At 38.7% G+C, this 23,887-nt stretch overlaps 1 protein-coding gene across 3 annotated transcripts in view; it reads left to right on the forward strand.

Annotated features, from left to right (window-relative positions):
* Positions 1 to 23,887, forward strand: part of slc2a9l2 (solute carrier family 2 member 9, like 2) — a 90,581-nt gene that overhangs the window by 22,641 nt on the left and 44,053 nt on the right. For all 3 annotated transcript variants that reach the window (XM_069144584.1, XM_069144668.1, XM_069144499.1), the window contains exons 7-9: positions 8,550 to 8,682; positions 14,940 to 15,127; positions 17,152 to 17,262. In XM_069144584.1, the coding sequence (XP_069000685.1) occupies positions 8,550 to 8,682; positions 14,940 to 15,127; positions 17,152 to 17,262 (432 nt within the window). The remainder of the gene's footprint in view (positions 1 to 8,549; positions 8,683 to 14,939; positions 15,128 to 17,151; positions 17,263 to 23,887) is intronic.

The raw sequence follows: 23,887 nt of genomic DNA on the forward strand, positions 1-23,887 counted from the left end.
GATTTGTTGACATGTCTGAGGAGAGTTAATTGTTTTTTACCTCTTGACTTTAATAAAGTCTCAGTGTGCATTGGAGCCAGTATCCAGCAATCATATTGGATGTGCATCGAAAGGCATTTCTGCAAGCATTCAGTAAGTGTGAGTGCTGTAGGTCATCTGAATTAGATATTGAATTTTATACAGACTACCAGCAAAATGTCCTTAAATTAAATACATGTAGACATCTGTTTTCACAGAGATACTCATCTCACTTTGTTCTGCTAAGTGAAAATAGAATGAGACGACTGATGTGCCTCGGGATGTCATCAGTCTTTCTTCCATTGAGTGAAAATATCAATACATTTGAGATGCCTTCGACATGATTTTTCATCTTTCACTCCAAAGCAGGGATAAACCTGTAAGAAAACAGGTTATACTGTATAGTACTGCAGTTTTTTATGGCTTTGAAGTATTTTATCTTTTGCAAAGAATTGCACAGACAATTCCAGATGCTGCACAGTCTAATGCCGTTTTATATCACTCTGTATGCAGAAACAGGTGTTGCTGTGATTAATGTACCGGCACACTTTTATGTATCACCTTTACATTATTCAACAGTTAAGAGGAACAGATAATTACAGAGGCATTCAGCTTCTGTAAACGCTGTACATTTTTCTCTCTATTACTTGACAGTTGTTTTATAATAAAAGGTTAATGGAGGAGGTGTTGGACCAGCGTGACTCTCAATGAACAGTAATGAATTTGTCGTACCATTAACAACTTGATTTGATGACAAATTAAGAGACATAAAACGTATCCTGCTATTTGTCAGGAATTTAAATGGAAATGGATTTTTAAACCATGCACTACACACAGTGACTTAATGTTATGTTAATGTGTGTACCTCTTCCTGTCGCGTGTAACAACAGGCAGACAGCATTAGATTCAAAGCAGGCAGGTAGTGGGTACTGTAGGTTTACAGTTATTAAGTGGCCACAAAACATAATGCTGCAGAGAAGAAGATGGCCATTCGAGACACTTGAAATTTTCTCCTGATTAATTTTATTATGGTTTAGAGAGTTCACATCAACTATCCCTACTTCAATTTATGGTGGCAAATCTTATCTGCCTTTAACTGGGAAAAAAAAAAAAAAAAAAAAAAGTGTCTGAATTTTTCGCTCATATTAATTCATTTTAACTTCGTCTTAAAAGAATCGGACATTAAAAGCCATCTGAACTCCTCAGTTTATCAAGTATTCATTTTTTATAGTTTTGTTATGCATTTTTTTTTACAACCATGACCCTCAAACTTTCTAAACAGACACAACTGCCAAAAGAAATGATTGAATGCTAGAAATTTGGGGGAGCAATTTAGAGAAAACAATCATTGATTTTGTTTAATGCTACGCCAAAAGTAAGCAGCGATCTGAAAGTGCCAGGACTCGAGCATTTTATACTATTGGCTTTCTGTACACATTACACATGGCTTCCAAGGCATGTGTGCGTTCGGCTAATATCTGTTTTGAGCCCAAAAAGATAAACGGAAAATCTGGCAGATAACTAGCACATCAACTGAATAGATGACGAATGGATCCCTGTTGTGAAGATGCACCGGTGTGCATAAAGTGAGAAGGTTGAAATAGATAATCTCTATGGATAAACAAGGTGTCTCTGTTGATACTTAATTGAAATAAGACAGATAGAACCATATCACTGCTGGAAATGGTTTGCAGGTGATACATTTATCATACACACACTATAAATAATCACAGCTGGGCATAGTAATAGCGTATAATGTCAAATGCTCTGATAGTGTTGAAGAACCTTGGTGGTGCGGCACCCTGTTATTCATAAAACACTGTAAGCCTAGTTAGAGGGGCAAACAGGTAATTAATGGGGGGGCCACATGAGTAGCAAAGCAGGGATAAAAATCAGGCACATGCACTCAGTAGAATGATTCACATTAATAAAAGAGAACCCTGTATAAGCACAGCTTCATAACTCTTGCAAAATGCACTTCCAGCTCTGTGCATACACAGAGTTCCAGCGATGAATCAATATAGAGTGTTAGGCTGTTGATATACTCGCTTTTTTAACCATGCGTTCTTGTAAACATCCAGCTGCTTTGTGAACATAACTATTGACATACTGGCCTATGTTATATGTGTGTTACTGGAGGGTCCCAGGGGAAGGTACACCAGTGAACAGAAACTGAAAACACACAGGCAGGCGCTGTCTGTTTTGAGCAGGTTATGTTCGAGATAAAAGATCAAAATATTTAAAAGCACTGCCAATTCATTATCAAGGAAAATGTCATCCCCAAATGTAGAAGACCCCATGGAGCTCGGTGTGCTAAGTGTGAGAGGGTCTGTGTGGAGGGCTGAGTGTTCAGAGATCAGCAAACCTCTTTGGCTTTCTCTGACAATTTATATGATATAAATTCCATTTTGCAATGCTTTTGTACATGATACCATTCAGCAGAGACTGATTCACACACTAAAGCCTTGTACTTGTTGTCATAGTTCAGTCAGGACGACATTTGTCAAAGAATGTGCCTACATGGAAGATTAAGGCACGGAGAGCAGCAGCACGAACTCAGCAGAACAGAGCAGACATCAGTAGGAATGAGCTACTTGGCATATTTGATCATTTTCAGGGCAATTTGTGTCAAAACACATCTTCAATCATGGATATACAGTATCTGTTTTTCTTGGGGCTTATGTTTTGCACCGTACCCTATGTGCATAATGCACATTTTCCAGCAGTGCATTTCTTTTCATTCCAACAAAGATGATATAAGAGCCGCAAACATCCAAGCCATTGAATTTCGACGGAAGCTCTTTTACATAATTTCAATGGACCCGTGCCCATCCTTACTAAAGGCATGAGCGTTGTTGTGATTCATCTGTTTTCTGTTATCTTTTTGTGTCTTTTCCATTTTGGCCTTTCGATGTAACTCAGTGGAACAGAAAAATATGATACGATTCTTTGCCACATTTCTTGCTTTGCATTAAAAAGTGACTGCAACCGTAAAGCCAGAAAGTACACAATTTTCCAAACCAAATTCATTCTTTCAATAGTTATTGGGTGTTTTTACTTTTGCTAAAGTAAAATAAACGGAGAAATCATTTCTATGTGGATTTTGATGTATGCAGCTATGCAAACCTCCTTGTTCTTGGTTTGATCAAGCTCCCCCACCCATTACCTTCCACTATTACTTTGCACTGACATTTACATATTGCTGTCGTGTCCAAGCTCCTGTCAAAGCAGGGACTTATTCTTAATTCATAAGTATTGATTTGTCCCATCTGTCATTTTAACCCACAGACCACCTTTATAAATATCATATGAAGTTGTGTGTCTTCATACAGCAGCTGTTATGTATTCCATGTCACCCTCCTTGTGTCTTTCCTTGTCATTTCACGAGAGAATCACAGACATGTGACATATCTGATGATAATGCCTTGCCATGGTCTGTGCTGGCCTTTGGTTATGAGACTCAAATAGGCTTCCTCTCAGTGGAGGCATCTGTTAATGGGAGCTGGTATAAGATGTCACTTGTTGAGGGGTGTAAAGTGGTGATGAGCTTTGACAAATGATGATAAATCTAACCTTCATGGTTAGTCACTGACCTTCTCCCAGTAGAGAAACATGCTTATTTGGGCATTACAGCATGAACAGGCTTTTAGCCAGACTGTCGCTGAGCATCCATGAGATGCTGAAGCCTGCCAAACGCAGCTAAGCATTCAGTGGCCCAAGTGAGCCCTTTTCTCAAACACACATCTTTGGCTTCAGAAGGTTGTGTAAATAGATGGAAGAATTGATTATGGCAAAGTGCATTTTATGTTAAATGGTTGTTGGAGTGGGTGCCAAACAGTGGAGTGATGTAGTTGTACTGTGTTGTGTGTGCATTATGTGTCAAAATGCAGCATTTGATGCTACGGGATGAGACCTGGTTGGACTGCTGGTGGTGGCTACATATTTAATGGATATTTATAAGAGTGCTTATATTTTCTAACTCTTGGCAACACATTGAGTAAATGTATTACTGAAAAATGACAGACAATTCAGTGTATTAATTCTTTCTGGACATATACTGTTTCAGTAGTTGAATATCATTGTAATGTATTACTTAAAATAGCCCGTGGCCAGAGGTTTATTCCCTTAAAGATACTCCTAATTAGCCTTTTCTGTAGGTGTGAGTCCCAGTATGCCCAGTTCTAGGAATGTGGCGGAAAAATTGGCCTCCACCAAGGAGATTATGTTTTTTTGTGTGGTTTGTCTGTTTATCTGCAGGATTACAAAAAAACTACTCGCCAGATTTTCATGAACTGACATTGTCTAGATTTAAGAATAATACATACGTTACCAGAGGCAGGTCTTGTTTTATTAATTTTTTTTAATTTTTTTTATAACCCTAACCATGTACTTATCCATTAATCCTAACCAAGGTTTTTGTTTCCAGACTCTAACCATGTGGGTTTCCATGTGGCTGTTTTTTCCCATGTGACAGTAATACGCCTCGTGTGTGTATTACACAATTTGCTTGTTGTCTGCGATACTCGGTTAAACTTAATACAGGAAGCAGTTATTCCAAAACTGGCACAACAGTTGAGATGTGATGCTTCAGCTTGCCGTATTTTGAAATCACCCCAATAGTTTTGGATATATATCCAGATATACAGTATATAGTGGTTGCAGTTGCAGATTTGCACATCATAGAAGAGTGAAATATTAGCCTTGATGGGTGTCTGCGCTTTTAAGTGCCTTCTTAGTTAAAGAATGAGGCACCTGCAAGGGCCAACTGTCAATTTGCTCTTCTGACAGACCATCAGGAAAATAGGCTCACAGAGAAGGTGACATTCATCCCAAACAGCTCCCGGCAGAGGGATGATGGGCTTTTCTTCTGATCCTGGGAGATGTGATGCTGTTGACGTGAGATTTTTTTTTATCAACCAGGGTCTCGTTTTGTGAGAATTCAGTGTGGAAGTGTTGCTAACTTTTTCTCATAAATGGACATAAAATAACTCCGGAGATATGTTTATGTTCCAAGTAATGTGTAATGGAACTGGAAGCAAACACTGTCAAAAATGAGTTTAAAGGGAAAAACACTGGATATATATGTGGGTGGATACTTTCCAATTTCAACTCATTTGGTGTGCCACATGTTCTTATTTACTCACTGACTCTCTGAGTAAAACAGATTTATATTAGTATCCGATCATGCCCAGGTTTCTTCCTGTAATACACACTGTAATCCTTCCTGCGTTAGTCTTAAACCAGCAAACGGTGAGTGACAGTCTTAATCTCACCACCTGCTGCGGGTTTTTATGATTTGCAATTAACTGTTGAGGCACCGAATTTAACATAGATTGCCACAGAACATGTACATTTCTCATCTGGGTAACTGACTGGTTAGGTGAAGTAATTGAGACTGATTTAGCACAGAAAATGTTAGCTTTTACAAATGGATATATCAAAGATGTGGTCCACTTGACATTTCCATTATCTCTATCTGAGAAGTTACCTGTTCAGACCAACCCCCTTTTTTTTTTTAGCTTCATAAAGCCAGAGAGTGAGGATTCAACAGAGGCTTCATGAAATGCTAAATTCTCAGATCCAGACAACAAAGAATGCATCAACCTCTGTGTTTGTTCAATCACAACATGACAATGTACTGCCTCCAACCTCTGTGTTCTCCCTGAAAATAATTGAAAGGAAAAGTTACATGGCTCTTGGAATACAGCTATAAACAACCTCTCTGCTTTATTTGTTTGCTGGAAGCAACTGTTGCTCCAGGTAAAAGCCGGGCTTTCTGAGCTATGATATGTTTTATCAGTCAGGTGATGGGATAAGGGCCCAAGAAGGGGGAGAGCGGGGTTGAAACTTGCCCTACTTAAAATTGACAGCTGGTAGACGCCAAAAGGGGTGTGTTTAGTTTATACTGGTGACTACATGTGTGTGTGTGTGTGTGTGTGTGTGTGTGTGTGTGTGTGAATATTTGATATGAGTGTGGGATAGTGACAGGCCCCCCACTTGCTGGTGTTTTGATGCTTAACAGAAACTGTCATGAAGTGGCTCATGGTTCACAGCAGAGAGGCGGTTGGAAACCAGAAAGCAATTTCTCAAATGAAATTATTCATGAAAATGAGCCCATTAGGTATGAAACAACAGTAAAAATCAATGATATGTGGATTCAGGGACGATTGCAGAAGGAATCATGAAAATACTGGTTGCTGAAAGAAATGACAAAACAGACAGCGATTACATTACATTACAGAGATGTAAGGAGTATGGAGGCAAGTGGGGTCACTGCAGCATTTAGTTAAGATGGTTCTTCTTTTATATACTTGACATACCTGTTGAATAGAATTTTTTTAGTTTGTGAGTGCAGTCGGCATTAGCAGTTTCCATTACATCCAATGAGATGCTTATAATTAATAATAACTACAGAAATCGTTCAGCGCAGGCTGTGAAACATTTAATCCAGTCAGCCACTCTCATCTCCAGCTGGGATAAGCTCATCCACCACTCGGCAGACCTTTGGTTTGTGCAGCATGTTTACATATAAACAGCCCACCCACGATTTGGTGTACAGGATCCTTGAGAGGAGTTGGACCGTTACCAATGTAAGCAGAGAAGAAAAGGCACACATCTTTTCATATTTTAAGAAATGTCACCGAATGCCAATAATGAGGAGCATAACTGAGCGCTGCACAACATAAAGTAGTGATTCACTCATTCAGTCTGCTTCCTCTTCTTCCTTTCCCTCCTCACTTTCAGTGATTGTTAAATGTAAATATTTTTCCTTCTATGACTAATTAAGTTTCTTGTAAGTATATAGAAATCTATGAAATTCACACATCTTTAATGAGTGAGTACAACATAGGGGAAATATTCAACTCACGAGGGATGAGTTATGGAGACAAAGAAATACCTTAACATAAAAACAGCAGTAATCCCTGTCTCCAGTTTGTGGGAGTAGATTCTGTAAAACTTTGGATTCTTCTCATTGCGTTAAATGTAAACATAAAGCCTTTACTAAAATGAAGAAATATGCCTTCACCCCAGCAATTACACTGTTGAACTATTGGTTTTCCCACATTGTTGGATACAGTATAGCACATTGATACTTTCCTCCAGTCTGCTGACATTATGGTGGATAAGGACTGTAACTTACTGTATGAAATAATTCAGAGCTTTACACTGAATACACTGGAGTCATTAAGAAAAGATCATTTCATTAGTTAAAGAGTTTTGTAGTCGCTTTTCCTCACCTATAAAGGTTAGGGAACTGAATCCCCAACACACTTCCTATAAGTTGAGAGCTGACATTTTCTGTCCAAAGGTCATCTCCGTCCAAGTCTCTGCATAACCACCCCATAAACACTCACCCTTTCCCTCCCCTCCCTATGCATTATTCAATTCAATTCAATTCAATTCAATTCAATTCAATTCAATTCAATTCAATTCAATTCAATTCAATTCAATTCAATTCAATTCAATTCAATGCAATGCAATGCAATGCAATGCAATGCAATTCAATTCAATTCAATTCAATTCAATTCAATTCAATTCAACTTTATTTATATAGCGCCAAATCACAACATAGGTTATTTCATGGCACTTAACACATTAAAGTCCTTACAGCAAGACTATACAAGACTATACATTCCATCATCTTACACAGACAGACAATGTTTTGTATGCATGTGCATACAAGTCAGTGTGATGCACTGTTAGTGGTGTGTGTGATGACAAGTCAGTGATCCTTCATTAACACAGACTCCTCACACTGTTCTTATTTTAAATCCGAAGTCCATGGGAGTGATGACAACTGGGTTTGGTGGATTCTTGTGATGCATTCACTTTTGAATGAAATCAAATCTATCTGAGGAAATGGAAACATTTTTGGAGTAAAAAGATGGGAACCTGTATTTTCAGGGGCTCTTTGTTATTGTTACGTATGTTTTGAAAAGTGAGCTATTGAAAATACGATGTTCAATATCTGCTTTTATAAATCTACATTTGATACATTTGTACTCTGTGAGGCATTTTGGGAAGAAATCACTGTTTTGCAACTGACACAGCAGATGACTGATAGCATCCCAATGAATGCACTCCAAAATATACAGTCATTCTGATACAGTATAAAAGGCACAGTTCCTTGCCTCTTGAAGATGTTTGAATCACAAGGATTTTTCTATGTTCTACTTCTCTGATTATGTAGTTGGATTTTTTTGGGGTTTAGAAACTTTGCAGAATTAATTTTAGTTGAGATTCACACATTCTCAGTATGCATTGATTCCTTGTAACATTGACTTTTGCATTAAGCATGAGACCATAAGTTGTACACTAAGCCTTCACATTCTTCAGGGAGGATATGCAATGAAATATTTTAAATGATAAACACATTTTTTTCCACAAATTCCTAAAGAAAGGATTTTGTGCATCCACTCATTCAACGGAGCATTATATAATCCATCTGTTTTGTCCAATGTTTATATGCTGTGTCATGCTTCCGTATCTGAAGCTTTGATGTAGTTATTTTGTTTATGTTTCAACTGCAGGAGTCCAGGTGGAAATACCTGTTTTCCTTCCTGGCATTACCGGCACTACTGCAGCTGTGTGTGCTGCCCTTTCTTCCCGAGAGTCCTCGCTTCCTGCTGATGGAGAGGAGGGATGAGGCTGCAGCAGAAAGAGGTACTGCATACACAACAGAAACACATGCTAGTCCTCAGATTTCACGCTGGCTGCCACACTCTGGGCTCTGATGTCTCAGAATACATTTGTGCTAGTTTGAAAAACAGCTCTCTGGTAATTACAACAATCACCACAAATCCACATACTTCTGACACTTGGAAAAGTGATTCTGCAGGGGTACATGCTGTCACATTACCACTGCACAGATTACCATAGTGCATCAGCAGGGGATTGAGAGAGTTCTTCACAGACCAGAGACTCATGATGACTTTCCCATTGCTGGGATTTTAGGTTTTTACAGGATTTTACAATTTTAGTCATGACTTCTCACACCAAAGTTTCAATGTGTAAAACTGTGAAAGAAGAGCTACACAATTTGTACATGTCTGTGAGCAATAAAGGAAATCTGACTCGCTACAAACACTTACAGTGCATCCGGAAAGTATTCACAGCGCTTCACTTTTTACACATTTTGTTATGTTACAGCCTTATTCCAAATGGATTAAATTCATTTTTTTCCTCAAAATTCTACACGCAATATCCCATAATGACAAAGTCAAAATAGTTTGTTTAAAATTTTTGCAAATCTATTAAAAATAAAGAACGAAAATATAACACGTACATAAGTATTCACAGCCTTTGCTCAATACTTTGTTGAAGCACCTTTGGCAGAAATTACAGCCTCAAGTCTTTTTGAGTATGATGCTATAAGCTTGGCACAGCTATTCTTGGGCAGTTTCTCCCATTCTTCTTTGCAGGACCTCTCAAGCTCCATCAGGTTGGATTGGGAGCGTCGGTGCACAGCCATTTTCAGATCTCTCCAGAGATGTTCAATCGGGTTCAAGTCTGGGCTCTGCCTGGGCCTCTCAAAGACATTCACAGAGTTGTCCCGAAGCCATTCCTTTGTTATCTTGGCTGTGTGCTTCGGGTCGTTGTCCTGTTGGAACATGAACCTTCGCCCCAGTCTGAGGTCCAGAGCGCTCTGGAGAAGGTTTTCATCAAGGATGTCTCTGTACATTGCTGCATTCATCTTTCCCTCCATCCTGACTAGTCTCCCAGTTCCTGCCGCTGAAAAACATCCCCACAGTATGATGCTGCCACCACCATGCTTCACCGTAGAGATGGTGTTGGCCAGGTGATGAGCGGTGCCTGGTTTCCTCCAAACATGACACTTGGCATTCAGGCCAAAGAGTTCAATCTTTGTTTCATCAGACCAGAGAATTTAGTTTCTCATGGTCTGATAGTCCTTCAGATGCCTTTTGGTAAACTCCAGGTGGGTTGTCATGTGCCTTTTACTGAGGAGTGGCTTCCGTCTGGCCACTCTACCATACAGGCCTGATTGGTGGAGTGCTGCAGAGATGGTTGTCCTTCTGGAAGGTTCTCCTCTCTTCACAGAGCAATGTTGGAGCTCTGTCAGAGTGACCATCGGGTTCTTGGTCACCTCCCTGACTAAGGCCCTTCTCCCCCAATCGCTCAGTTTGGCCGGGCGGCCAACTCTAGGAAGAGTCCTGGTGGTTTCAAACTTCTTCCATTTACGGATGATGGAGGCCACTGTGCTCATTGGGACCTTCAATGCTGCAGAAATTTTTCTGAAAAAATGAATTTAATCCATTTCGGAATAAGGCTGTAATATAACAAAATGTGGAAAAAGTGAAGCGCTGTGAATACTTTCCGGATGCACTGTATACCATTAATACTGGTCAATGTATGAAGATAAACTGTGAAAATCAAAAACTGGCTTGCTGTACACCTTTTAAATACAAAATGCAATCCTTACATATAGCCTCAAACACTGAATCATATTCTCTCTCTAGAACACAGCCACCTCATTAATTTACTGTAAAATGTGTTTAAAATGGAGGGCAGGGAGCCATGACAGCGAACCAGCATGCACAATAGTAGAAGTTTTTAAAAGACAGGAAGCCTTGAAACTCTCTCCTAACATAAATACAATTTATATACTCTAATAGTATATACAGTACTCTGCATGAATCCTTTTGTCTAACCAACATTTTAATGCGATCTTGTGAGATGCTCCAATGTTGTGACTCTGTGAAAAGAAGCAGCATGTGGGTAGAGCTCAAACTGCATGTGTTAACGAAGCATGTAGAAGGATGAGACGTCAGGCACGACTTTGATCATGTTGTCTCTGGGATGGTTTGTGCTCTTTGATGTCTATGTCCATTAAAGATGGGTGCTCTCTGGAGGTTTGGATGCTTTGGTTCTTTGTAACATTGAACATTTTGTTTGTTTCTTCTGAAGTCATTGTTGCGCAATTGCTGAAGGACTTTAGATAAAACTGTATTTATGATGAGCATATTTTTGAAAATAATCTATTTATCTGGTTTGTTTTACTACTTTTGTCTGTACAGTAACTTTCAGGCAGTAACAAAAATAATACAAATCCATGTGAAACACATGAGTATACATGAATTATTGGCTTGTTTGCAAATAACAACAGTGCATTATCAAAGAAAGAAAACATTCAGTGTCTCATTACATGACAGTTGATTATAGTTGATGAAATTGCCACCAGTGTACAATATTTGGCTCGACTATATTATTGTGGCATCTGTTCCCTTGTCCCTTGTGTTAGTTTTAACATAATAAACTCTCAGCAGTATCTAATAGAACCCTCATATATTAAAGATAATACATGATGCCACCACAGGATTTGTTCCAAGGAGCACATATGGAACAATTTGAATTGCACTGAGGTTTAAAGTGACAGTGAAGCTCAACAAAATGTATTTTTTATTGCATTTAGTTTGTGTGCTGTTGGAAAGTTCAGACATGCAGATACGTCTTACATATTAGGAAGAAGGTTTCACTTTTGGTGATCACTGTTCTTTAAATGACAAATCTCTGTAATTGTGTCTTGTTGAAAACACAATCTAATTTTGCCGTGTACAGTTAATATTCAACCTTTCAAGGACAATTTTTTATTCTTGTCTGGATGGAGCACTTGTATTTTTAGCTCACTTTCTCATTTTGCTATCTGTCTGTGTTTATTGCTTTTGTGTTTATTGCGGTTGTGTTAATAATTCCAACCTTGAGTTGTTTGAGCAAATTGGAATCAAGGAAATATGTTTCTTTAATCTCTCTTCTTTACTTACAAAAAGGCAAAAACAGAAGTGAGCAATTCGAGGAAAGTAACAGTATATCAACAACTATAACAAATATATTCTGTTTGCAATGTAAAAGTCATGCTGATCTCTGAATCTATTTATCTGCTAAACTGTGCTGGAATATGCTCATGTCTGTTATTTATCCCAGAAATAGACAAGTGGTGACAATGACTGGCTGCATGATTAACTCCTGAAGGAAGAGAAGAATGGTTGGTTGAAGGACTCCCTGTCCGAACTCCCTTCACATCTTCCCTGTTACTGCCAGCCAACATTTTGCTGGCATGAGTCTTGACACAGTGCCGCGGGTCGTGTTGTTGGCTTGTGTTACAGCGCTGCAGTGGGGGGAGTTGTTGCCAATGCACACAAATCTTGAGGGCTGGCCCTGTAGTGTCCTGTTATCATCACCCTGTTCCAGAAGGGAACAGCATGTTCTCTTGCACCCTATCTTGTCTCTTGTCATGTCATGTATTTGCAGCCGGCCTGCCCGCCATTTAAAGGTCAAAGAGGTTGAAGATGAGATAAGTCTGTACACTAAGGGCTGTCAGCGCGATTGCATAACTGCTCTTAATTTATGATTGCCTTGACTCCACAGTGTTCAGTCTGAGTGTATCTCCTTTTTCAGCTCGAAGCTCACCCATTGTTACACAGCATACATTTACTTTCTAACCTGCCAAGACTAGAAGCATAAATTGGGAAATATGACATGAGCTGTCACCTTCACAATGCACCAATCTAATTCATAATGCATTGTAGTATGTGCGTGTTTATTTATTTTTTGCTTTTCGCTGTATTGTTATTTTTAGGGAGATTGAAGTCAGGCTGCCAAGGTTACAGGTATCTGACTTGTATTAGTGGGTGGGACGATTCCAGCAGGGTTATTACATCGCTGGCTTTCAGTTTCTGTATGATTTTGGTCATATCAGAATGTGAATCCGCAGCTAAAAATAGTGCCTACGAAATGAATGACTTCCCTTTGTTTGCGTGATTTTGCTAAAAATTGCAATACGCAGCTGAATATTCAGTGTTGTAGAAGAAAGCATTTTTTTTTTTACAAATTTAGAATATACATAAGAACAGGGTTAGGAACTATGAACCACAGACAATGTTGGGAAACCATAATTGAAAACTGAACTCAGGTTGGCTTCAGGACTGTAATGGGTCATGTTGACAATAATCAAAATTTTTAAATAACATCATCTTTATCCTTTAAATTCATTCATGCCTCCACCGTAAAACACTTTTACTTCAGATCATCTTTGAATATTTTGACTTTTCACACATCTCTTGATGAAGGTTTTATTTCCAGTGTAACATTAGAGAATCAGTCAGGCTGTGTGGTTCATCGAGGGTTTTTTGTTGTGCCACATCCCTCAACCTTGTGGCTCTGTGTGTCAGGTGACACCGCCATCATCCTCCGTCAGGGAAAATAACATAGGACGTCTTCACAGTGACAATGACACTGTTGGACATCCTGCCATACTCTTACAAACATCAATATCATATCATGTCATGTGACTGACATGGACAGCCCCAGCATGATTCCTGATTAAACCAGGTTTCCATATTTTCTATCAGCAGGGTAAGACAATTAAATACTCATTTACATGCAGCAATCTAGATAATAATTATGTTGGGGTAAAGTTTCACAGGGGCAGTCACTCAAGAAAGAGAAGATCACCAAAGCGGAAATGGCATTAAAACAACTCTTTTTTGTGTTGGTTTATTTTTTTCAATAATGGTTTCTTTAGACATTTTCATTATTCTTAGGTGTCTGTAATTTAAATAATAATAAAAAAAAGTTTAGCAAAACATTTTGCACCTGTACCTGCTTCATTGGTGGCGTGACTTGGTCATCATTAATACATAACACTTTAGAGTTGAAAATATTTCCTGTTGGATGACATTTTAAGAGATGATTTACAGTAAAATTTCTGTCTGCATCACAACAGTTGTGAGAGGTACCTGTTTCACACAACTAATGGCATTTTACATTTAGAAATGATGACGCAACCTCAAAACTGCATACAGATGGCCATTAGTGGAGTGTAAATATTTTACCAAAGCCCCTGAAATCTTATCATATCATGATTCTCTGCATTCAAATCTACTTTTTAAGGGTTATATTAAGTCATGTTTTAGTTTGGTTATATCGGCTTGTGTGTGTAGATTGTATATACCCTGCACTAAAATTAGGCCGTGTTTGTGATCATATACTGTATATGTGAAAAATCTACTTGTGGGTACAGAATGTTTTCTCGCTCTGTTACGTTTTACGTGGAAGAACTGTACCTATAAGAATCCCAATATAGAGTATCAAAATCCTGTGCAGCGTGCTAAAGCTTGAGTGGTTGTGTGTGCACCCACAAACTGAACACACACAGACACACCCACACTGTCCCCATGCAACCCCGGAGACCGTAGACCAGGCTTTACTGTATCTTGTCTTGCCATTGAACTGCCACATCCTAATGACCTGTTTTAGTCCCTGCCTGTTTGCAGAGATTTGCTGTTCTGGGTTGTGTATTTAACCTGTACCCATGTGAGCTGCCTATAGCCTCTGGGATTTACCTTTACAGGAGAAAGGATCAAAGTGTGAAAAGAAGTAGCACAAGTTCAAATAACCTTACTGAAATATGAATTACTGCCAGAAAGTCAGTTTTTCAAATATTTCTCCAAATATGGACACCACAACAACCATGTTGTAGGCTAGCCACCAGTTTGAATTATTTACACCTGAGACTCCGGTCTGTACTGTGGTATCCACACCAATAACATATTACCATGGCTGTTAGACTATATCATTATAATTTATAATGTTACCCATGATGCTCACTTTGTGGAGGCAAAAGAACCAAAGAATTGGGTATATTTTAAGGTTAAAATACAGACTGTAAAGGTATGGGACCCAGTTTACCACTTGTAAATACATGTGATAAAGCTGCTGAGAAACATGTTTGGATGTTTATAGTCTGATTCAATATTTGTATTTGAACAAACTGCTCCATTTTTGAGGAGATATTCTTATTTGCTTTGGGCCTAATCCTCAGCATCTTTATCTCAGTATGTTGGGTGTTTATTAAGGTTTTCTCACTATCTGTATTTTTAAAGCTGTGCTTGTTTGTGTGTCAGCCTTCCAGAGGTTTTTGGGGAAGACAGATGTGTCCCAGGAGCTGGAAGAGGTCCACGCGGAGGCTCGAGCTCAGGACAACCTACACACCGTCTCTGTGTTACAGCTGCTGAGGAGCCCAGCTGTTCGCTGGCAGCTCATCACTATCATCATCACCATGGCCTGCTATCAGCTTTGTGGCCTCAATGCAGTAAGATGCAGATCTTATTTTCTTCAGATTTTCAGTGTAATTGTCCTCTACATACTAAATAACGGTATTTTTTAGTTGCATTTAAAACACATTTTTTATTTAAAAAAAAATTGACTATCTAGATAGTTAAAATCATTTAATCTGATTGAAATAATCAATAATGCAAGATTTGTGTGAACATTTCTTTATAAACGTTCCTTCTTTCAAAACCATTTCAAGTGCAAACATTGTGTATGCCAGCCAGAGACCCTTTATAGAGGCTCTCTCGGACCACGAGTTGCCTCTTGACCCGTTTTGGACCTTTGTTTATTTATTTATTTTGTAAAATTAAGTGCCAAGGCACTTCTTCTACAGCACAGTCCCAGATGATTGTGATGTTTTCCAGGTTCCCTAATTTTAGGAAGTACTACCTCAGGCAAAAAGTACATGCTTAAAGCATTATTTGATTTGTTTTAGCCACTTGGGGGCAGCAAAACAAATTGAAAACCAACCATCTGCATATTGTTACCTGATACAGTTGTTATGGTGAATGTGTTACCAAACAGTAACTCCTACCTCTGGTGCATTAAATTATGTCCAAATAAGACATTAACATTTCATAGATTTTTTTTGGTAAGTTTAACATATTTCAATGCGAGCATTTCAAGATCTTTAAAAATCAGCAGGCACGTGGGTTTGACAAAAAAAAAAAAAAAAAGACAGGATTGTTGGTCTCCTGTGGAACTGCTCAGGTGTGCTGTCCAATCAGACACCTATAAGGAAGAAAAAAAACATACCGTCACAGGCCTGTTTTGCAGTGGATCAGGTGTGACAACGTATTGCAACAATTCTCCACTGGGATGTGAACATTCGCAGGTGTGACCCCATATGTGCGATCTCCCTTGAAATTAATCTATTTTGTTTTGAAAAGGTAGTGTTTTAAAATCACAATTTGCAATAGTAGATATGGCATTGTTTAAATAAAAGGTTAAAGGAAAGGTTCAACAACAAAATGAGAGCTTTTGTGCAGCTGGTTTCTTACTCCTAATTGAGTGACTCACGAGGACTTGTGTGTGTGTGCAGAAGACACTGTGACTCACTGTGTCTTGTGTACACATTGTCTTGTTGTTGGCCAGTTGACAGTTTTAATAATCTTTTACCTGATTTGCTGCAATGCACTTGGGTGATAATAACTGTTTTCCAATGATGTGACTTGTCTGTCATAGGCTGATAGATAGCAAGAATAGCTCGCCATCCACTGTTTAAAATAAAGAAAATAACAGCGTAATGACAAAAGAACAGCAATGGAAACAAGTGGCAAAAGCTTCAAATTAAAACAGTTAATAGTGACCTTTAAAAGGCACTGATTTGTGTTTAAGTGCCTCAGAAAGGTAAGATCCCGAATGGAGATTCAAATTTATATTTGACTATAAAGTGTTTGCAAGCAATACGAATAAAAATTAAGTGTTTGTTAGGATGGAAATAAAAAAATAACGAATATATATTAATGATGGTTGAGCTCAGGTTGTCATTAACAGCTCTTTGTATTTGATAGGTTGATGGTCCATCAACCTTTTAGTAATCTGCCGTAAACCTGGAAATCACAAAGCTCATCTGAATTATAATAGATATGAAAATGACTTCATTTACATACATTTTCATTTCAAGAAGATGGTAATCTAATTGACATTACTCTGGAGGTCTTTATTTTGGAGGAGGGGAATGACTCCTATAAACACCACAGTCTGACAATGATGTGCTGTTTTTTTCAGCAGCTTGTTTTGCTGTGATGAAATTCTTTAGTGTTGAAACTACGAGGACAGATAATAAATATTCCTGCAACTGTTTTCAACTTTTTATTGTTTCACCTTGTCAAATCTCATGATTTGTTTAATCTACAGCAAATACTTCTCTTTAATCTTAAATTCACTTCCTTTAGTTCTGCCTTGGATATCCACAGTGAATGGTACTGTATGTAAAATTGGATGTCGTTCATGTAAAACATATGAAAGACCAGTTGTATTTGATGTAATTATTTCTTGTAGATCTGGTACTACACCAATGGGATCCTTCGAGAAGCAGGCTTTGCAGAGAATTTACTCCCCTACATCACACTGAGCACCGGGGCTATAGAGACTCTGGCCGCCATCATCTCGGTAAGTGTGGCTATACTTGAGTCGTTACATTAAGTCAGCAAAACATATCTGCTTTGGTGGATAAATAATGAACAACCACAATTCAGTTTGGTTGAACTGTATTGGTGCTTTTGACAGTCATGTACAGGGGAATTTTAAAAGTAGGTTGATGTTGGTATTCTAATTGACAATGGTCAAAAAGAAGAGACTTCGCAGTAAAATGTACATCTGTCTATTTGCCATATAGATATTTATAGTGCTGATAGTTTTAAAAAAATCCTTCAAAGTTTTAATTTAAAATATTTCTCCACCGTAAATTATTATGCAGAGGATCTAGTGCTTTAAATAGGCAGTCACTGCCATTGAAATATGAATGTGAAAATCCATAGCGTGGTGGGTGATGTGTACAATATTTTCCCTCATCTCCTACAGTAAATATTTTCCACAGAAAGGTGTCAAGGTAATCTGGCCATTTTAGAGGGTTTTTGCTAATGGGACCCAAATGATCCTCTCACACGCTGACTCTTTTATTTCAATATACTTATTACCCGCGTGATTCTAATGCTCTTGGCCAAAGCTGCTTGGGCTCGAGGAACCTTGCAACTGCAAGTTGCTCAGACATTGTCAACTCAGTTGTCATGATAAAAGCTTGGCTGTCAGCAGTACATTCCTGCTCTGGCAGATCTGTTGCTTAATGATGAAGCAGAAAGTGCTTTAAACCAAACAGCTTAATGTAGTAATTTGTTGGTTGGGGTGTCTCTGCTGGCAACTCATCGAGGAGTTACGGTGGCATTTGAAATTATATGATGATTTTCATGCAATAATAAATGTACACAGCATGCACAAACGTGTAACTGGGGATTAAAAAAAGACCAGTGGTGAAACACATAATCATATAAAAGCCACTAATGAGATCACCTTGCAGACAATCCAAACGAGTCACATTTCAGGCAACAGTATATCCTGACTTTAAGCAGCAGTATGTACCCAAGATATAAGTCCTGCTGCAACCTGCACGTTTTTTTACCCTCCACAGTATAATCCTCTGTTTAACTGTAAATGTGTCAGAAAATCTGAGATTACATTTCGCTTGCCAGAGGAAATTTGTGATGAGGCATATTGGGTAAAGTTGAAGTGTTTTTAGTTAATTTACTGTATTCATCTTCATCGTTTCTTCTGCTCCCAAGCAACAAACTTCTTGAAATGACTTCTACTTATTAGAGGCTGAGTGGTTTGAGACTATTGTTAGTTGCAGCTTTGACAGAGAAGAGGAGTCAGTATTTTTCCTGTGTTCACTTCAAATCCTTTTTAACTGTTGCTCGAGGAACAATGACCTATTGATGACGGTTTGCTATTGATCCAGTTTCTATTGAATAAGTAACAAGTGTGCTGCTCATTTAGACGGCAGTGTTAGGGTAAAGTTGGTGATGTCTTTTAATGGTATTTGATTACATTTGCTTAAATTATGTCTTCTCACCAGCCAGTCGCTGACCTTGACTGTCTGCTGTTTAGTGCTACGCAGGTTGTGTACAGAGGGTTCATCGTGGCCTTGTCACTGAAAACAACAGCAGCTTGCTTCTGAACCAGAACAGTAAATTTGCAGGTACTAAAAGCAAAATAATACTGAAAGACAAAGTAAATCTCTGTAGAGGATAATAATCAGTGGGTTTCTCATCATGGAGGACCTATTTACATTACACATCTTACCCACTGTTATTATAAAGATATGGATCACAGCAGGTTTAAATTAATCTGCTAGTTGATTAAATATGAGTTTTCGTTTTAAAGAATTAAAAAATATTTTACTGTATTCAGTTGGTGATTTGTTGTTGTTTTAACAGGGAAATGCACCAATTAGAGCATTTATCAATACAAGGATCATTACAAGGAATTTCTACTGTACGACCCTAGCCCGGCTATTGCTCACAGCTTCATTTTTCTTTGCTGTGATTGTAATCTGGAAACGCTCTTTGCATTCATGTTTGAAGGGTGGACAAATCAGAGACCAATAACCAGAGATGAAGTTGAGATTAAGCGTTATTGTTTTTTTTCTTGATGTAGTTGCAGCAGTGGTAAAGCTTCAGTGCAACCAATGCCAAAGGGTTAAAAGCTGCTTGAATAGTTTCAAAAGCAGTCAGAGGTCTCCGCCCAGTAGGATGCAACAACTGTAAATTATTCTATATTATTCTCTATTGGCCAAAACCCTATATTCATGCAGGGAATTTGGGTCTAGCAATACCAGGCTGCTTTGGCCCATTACCTGGGCCAAATATGCCAAAGGAGGCCCAACAAAGCTCCCAAATCATTGTGACACAAAAACTCTTTCACTGCGATAGTGGGGCGATTGTTGAAGGACTTTGGGGTCTTGTTCATGGGTGGTGGTGGACAGGAGTTGGAGATAGACAGGTGATTCTGACACTGCACCGGTCTGTCGTGAAGAGAGAGCTGAGCTGCAATGCAAAGATCTCAATTTACTATTCGATCTACATCACTGTTCGATCATCTATGGTCACGACTCACGAGTTCTGGGAAGTGACCGAAAGAATGAGGTCGTGGATACAGGCATACAATATGTGTTTCGTCCATTGAGTCTGGACTCATATTCAAGGACAGAGAGAGGAGCACCATGAGGGAAATCATAGTAGAACAGCTGCTTCTTTCCATTGACAAGATCCAGCTAAGGTGGTTCAGGCTTCTGACCAGGAGGTCACCTGGATGCCTTACAAGGAGGATATTCTGAGAACATCAGACTGAGAGAAGACCACAGGGAAAACCCAGACAGGAGGGATTATATGACCTTCTCTGACCTGGGAAGGCCCTGGGATGGCTTAAACTACAGAAAGTGGCCAGAGACTGGGACACCGGGGCTAATTATAGGCTGCTGCCTATATCACAATTCCAGATAAGTGGCGGCAGAGAATGAGAAAAATAAGCTCTTAAAAAAGTATTATTGTTCTCTCTTCAAGCATCAGTGAAGCACCAGTAAATTAGAAAAAACAACGTGATGGCCATGTGTTATATCTCAAATGTATTTACCCCTTTTTAATTCCTCTGTGCTGCTCAAATGAAGAGGAAATATGAAAATGAACAACCTGAAGCAAATTTCCCTTTTGTTGAAGAACTATACTCTGAGGCACTTTTAAAAAAAATTGTATTAAAATAGTTCAGCTGTTTAATAATGCATCCATGCATCAGTATGAATTTCTGTGTATCAAGTGTTACTTTTCTTACAAGAATACTTATGCAGTAGGAAATGCACTCATTTATTTATTAGGTGTGTTAATAGCCTGTGTGGGCTGCTATCTATTTCTATTATTACTGTCAGCGTGAAACCATCAAAGATAATATTTGACCTGCAGCAATGAGAAGACCCCACTGAGTGATTTAGCTTCCAGGTGACTGACTTCAAACATGACCATGTACTCTCCAGATACCAGTATTCCCTCCAGCACTGCAGCATCTCCCCATCAGGCACAGCGAGCTCACCCAACAACCGCCTTTACTGGCCAACACCCTTCTAATGTGGCTGTTTTTCTTACATGCGCTAAGTAGTCAGAATCAAAGTTAAGCTCACACATCTGTCAGCTGTACAACTAAATTTCTCATCCTTCAGTATGACAGATACCATATACTGTATAGGACTAACTTCAGCTGACTTTTGCTTATTTTTGTTCATGCTAATGCTCCACTTGTTATGCAACAGACAAGATGTTCAAACCATAAACACTTGAGCTTTACTTTGTAACAGTATCTCACCCCCTGTCAGGCAGCTGCAAACACTTAAAAGATAGTAGTTTCTTTGGGAAAGCGTAATCTATCTGAAAGGGCAAACTCAAGAGCTTTACAGACCTGTATTAATATTTTATTGCCATTAGACATTTGTATGATCTTCATGTTCGCAATCAGGTATAGTTTGACACCCGATGAGAAAGATCAATTGGATTTGCGGTTTCAGGAACTTCAAATATTTATGATATTTAAATCAAAGTCTACCCCGAGCTTTAAAATGTGATTTAAGGGTCAAGCATTTCAAAGGTGGGATTTAATCCTCAAATCCGGTGGTATGTGCCTCTTAATATGACAGATGAATGCACCGCGGGGTGCATTTGGCTGTTGCTGTATCTTTATTTTACCAACATTACCGTCCCACTGTCCAAAGCTGCCAACACACAAAAAATTATTTCTGGCATATCATACATACATACAATTTCCATATTCCAGATCAAGAGGGGAAAGAAATAGCCATAATAAAAAATATCAGTATGCGCAGGGGCAGGTCACCAACAAAATCTGTCTGTAAACACTGAAAATCTGTGAGCAAAGATTAGTGTTTTATTTTGCATTCTGCAGTTTGGTGTTGATGAGTTTTGGGAGTATGCAGGCATCTGGTAAAACCCACAGCACACCACCTTCACTGGTACTTCTCAATGGCAAAATTAAGATTCATTGTATGATTATAGACAAGAACCATTGTTATGTAACACAGCAATAGTTGTATAGTACAGAGTTGTACAATTCACTGTACACTTTACACAGAAAGTGATTCTGATTTAGACTGTGTGGCCACCAGGGTGTTTTTCCCTGAGCACTGTTTTTCAAACACCAGCAGCATGATGAGATTATTTTTCTTTCAACTGAACGCTGTGTTTTTTATTTCTGGTCACGAGAGTTGAAAAATGTTCAACTGTCACTTTTTACCCAGTCGTCCAATCACGGTGAAGAAGGTGCAGGATAAATGCAATAAAGACCTAACGTCATATCATTTTCACTTGTTCATATACCTCAGACAAACAGAAAAACGTTCCTCCGAGCTGATGGCCAGTCAGTAATTTGTGTCTTCTCTTGAAATGAAGGTCCAATTTTCAGGAGCAGCACTTCAAGCTTTGTCCTACTCATATGAAAGTACTTCTTGAACAGAGCACCATCCAACTTCATCTCTTGAACCAAAGCGATGGTACTTGCTAGGTAGTTTCCTTGCACACAAAATCTCATGAAGCCACACTGACTGGCAGGTCTATCCTCTTTTTCTACAAGCCTTAGCGTTTCCTTCATCCAGAGTAAGGGCCAGAGCAAGTACTCTACTCTGTGCTGACATTTTCACAACCAGTATTTGTTGATAACACAAATTATTGGTAAAATTATGTACTTTCAACACAGAAATTAACCGTACTTCTGTTCCAGTTTTCTGTATCACAGCAAACAAGTAATCTCAGCTGAAAAAAAGCTTTGCTTCTGAAGCACTCATGATCGCTACAAACTGGGCGTTTTCAGAAGAGTCTCCACAAAGGTGTTTTTTCCCAGCAAAAACCACCTTTGTGGAGACAGGGCCTTACTTACTATAGATGGTGTTGCATGTGCTTGCTCACATTTAGGGCTTTCATGGTGTGTTTAGCAACTGACTGTTTAACCTTCCCAGGTTGTCAAATACTGCGGTTGTGTCCCTGCCATTGGAATCTGAAAAATAAAAACAAGATACTTGTGTTTTATGTGCTGTGACGCAGTGGGTTAAAAAAGGTCATATGACAAAGTACAAAGGGGGTTAGGTAGGGAGAAGGTCGGGGGTGGTTCTACTCCACTCAGAGATTTTCTTTAGCTCTTGTATTTTTTTTGTATTTCCTTTGCCAGTGTACAGGAACATATTCATCATATTTATACATGTGGTGCTTGAAGGAGAAAGGTGAGGGAGCAATTGTTTTATATATCCTCTCATGTAGTTCATGTAGTTGTATAAAACAATAAAATTGAGGCAGAAAGTGTCAGAAAGTCTCCCACTGCCACCAAGATAGTGGGGGGGGGGGGGGGGGGGGGTGTTAAAATTTCACGAAGCCATCAGGGTCCTTTTGATTTTGCTTTGTGTTGTAACCATGCATTTCTTCCAGAAGAGAAAAATAAATGAACACTGGAAAGTGTAGTTAGGATTGTTGTCAGTGTGCCTTAGAACTGTGATAAATAGGATGGAAGAGTCACTCCAGACTTTTGTTGGATTACTATATTTTTTCAGCTGTGAATGAACACCTTCGGATACCTTTGGGCCAAATAGGAAAATCACTTGGAGCTAAAAGGCTAAACAGAATACTTAGTTAATTAATGGCTACAAAAGACTCGTACAGTATAAAGTTAATAGTTGATGGTATCATTATAATCAATTACAAACAGCAGCCTGCTTCATTAACTGTTGTGACTGACAAAATATATAAGTACCTGTGAGTTCATTTGGTGATTTTCGCAATCAATTATGTGAGGATTATGTGGCACTCCACATTACTTCACACACATCCGGCTGTGTCATCACACTCTGGCGATTAGACGTCTAAACAAAAATGAATTAGCACGGAATACAAAAAAATGACCTTCTGGTGGCGAAGAAGCACTTTAAAGCACAGTCATATACAAAAGTCAGTTAACATATGAATTTGCTTTCATCAGAAGATTCTGTGACAGACATGGATGGATTGATATATTAACATACCGTTTTGACTACAAACCTGTTATTATTTCCATGCAATATGAATATAATGATCTCCAAATTATGACAGCAGTAAAACATGCTCTAATATCTTCAATACTCCTCCTTACTGCAGGAATAAAGGAAGCAGAACAGCAGCCTAAATCCTGTTGACTGTTGGCATAAGAGACAAACATTTTA

This window comes from Embiotoca jacksoni, unplaced genomic scaffold, assembly GCF_022577435.1.
Source record: "Embiotoca jacksoni isolate LCO1_2020_lvr unplaced genomic scaffold, fEmbJac1.0.p SCAF_1, whole genome shotgun sequence".
NCBI lineage: Eukaryota > Metazoa > Chordata > Actinopteri > Embiotocidae > Embiotoca > Embiotoca jacksoni.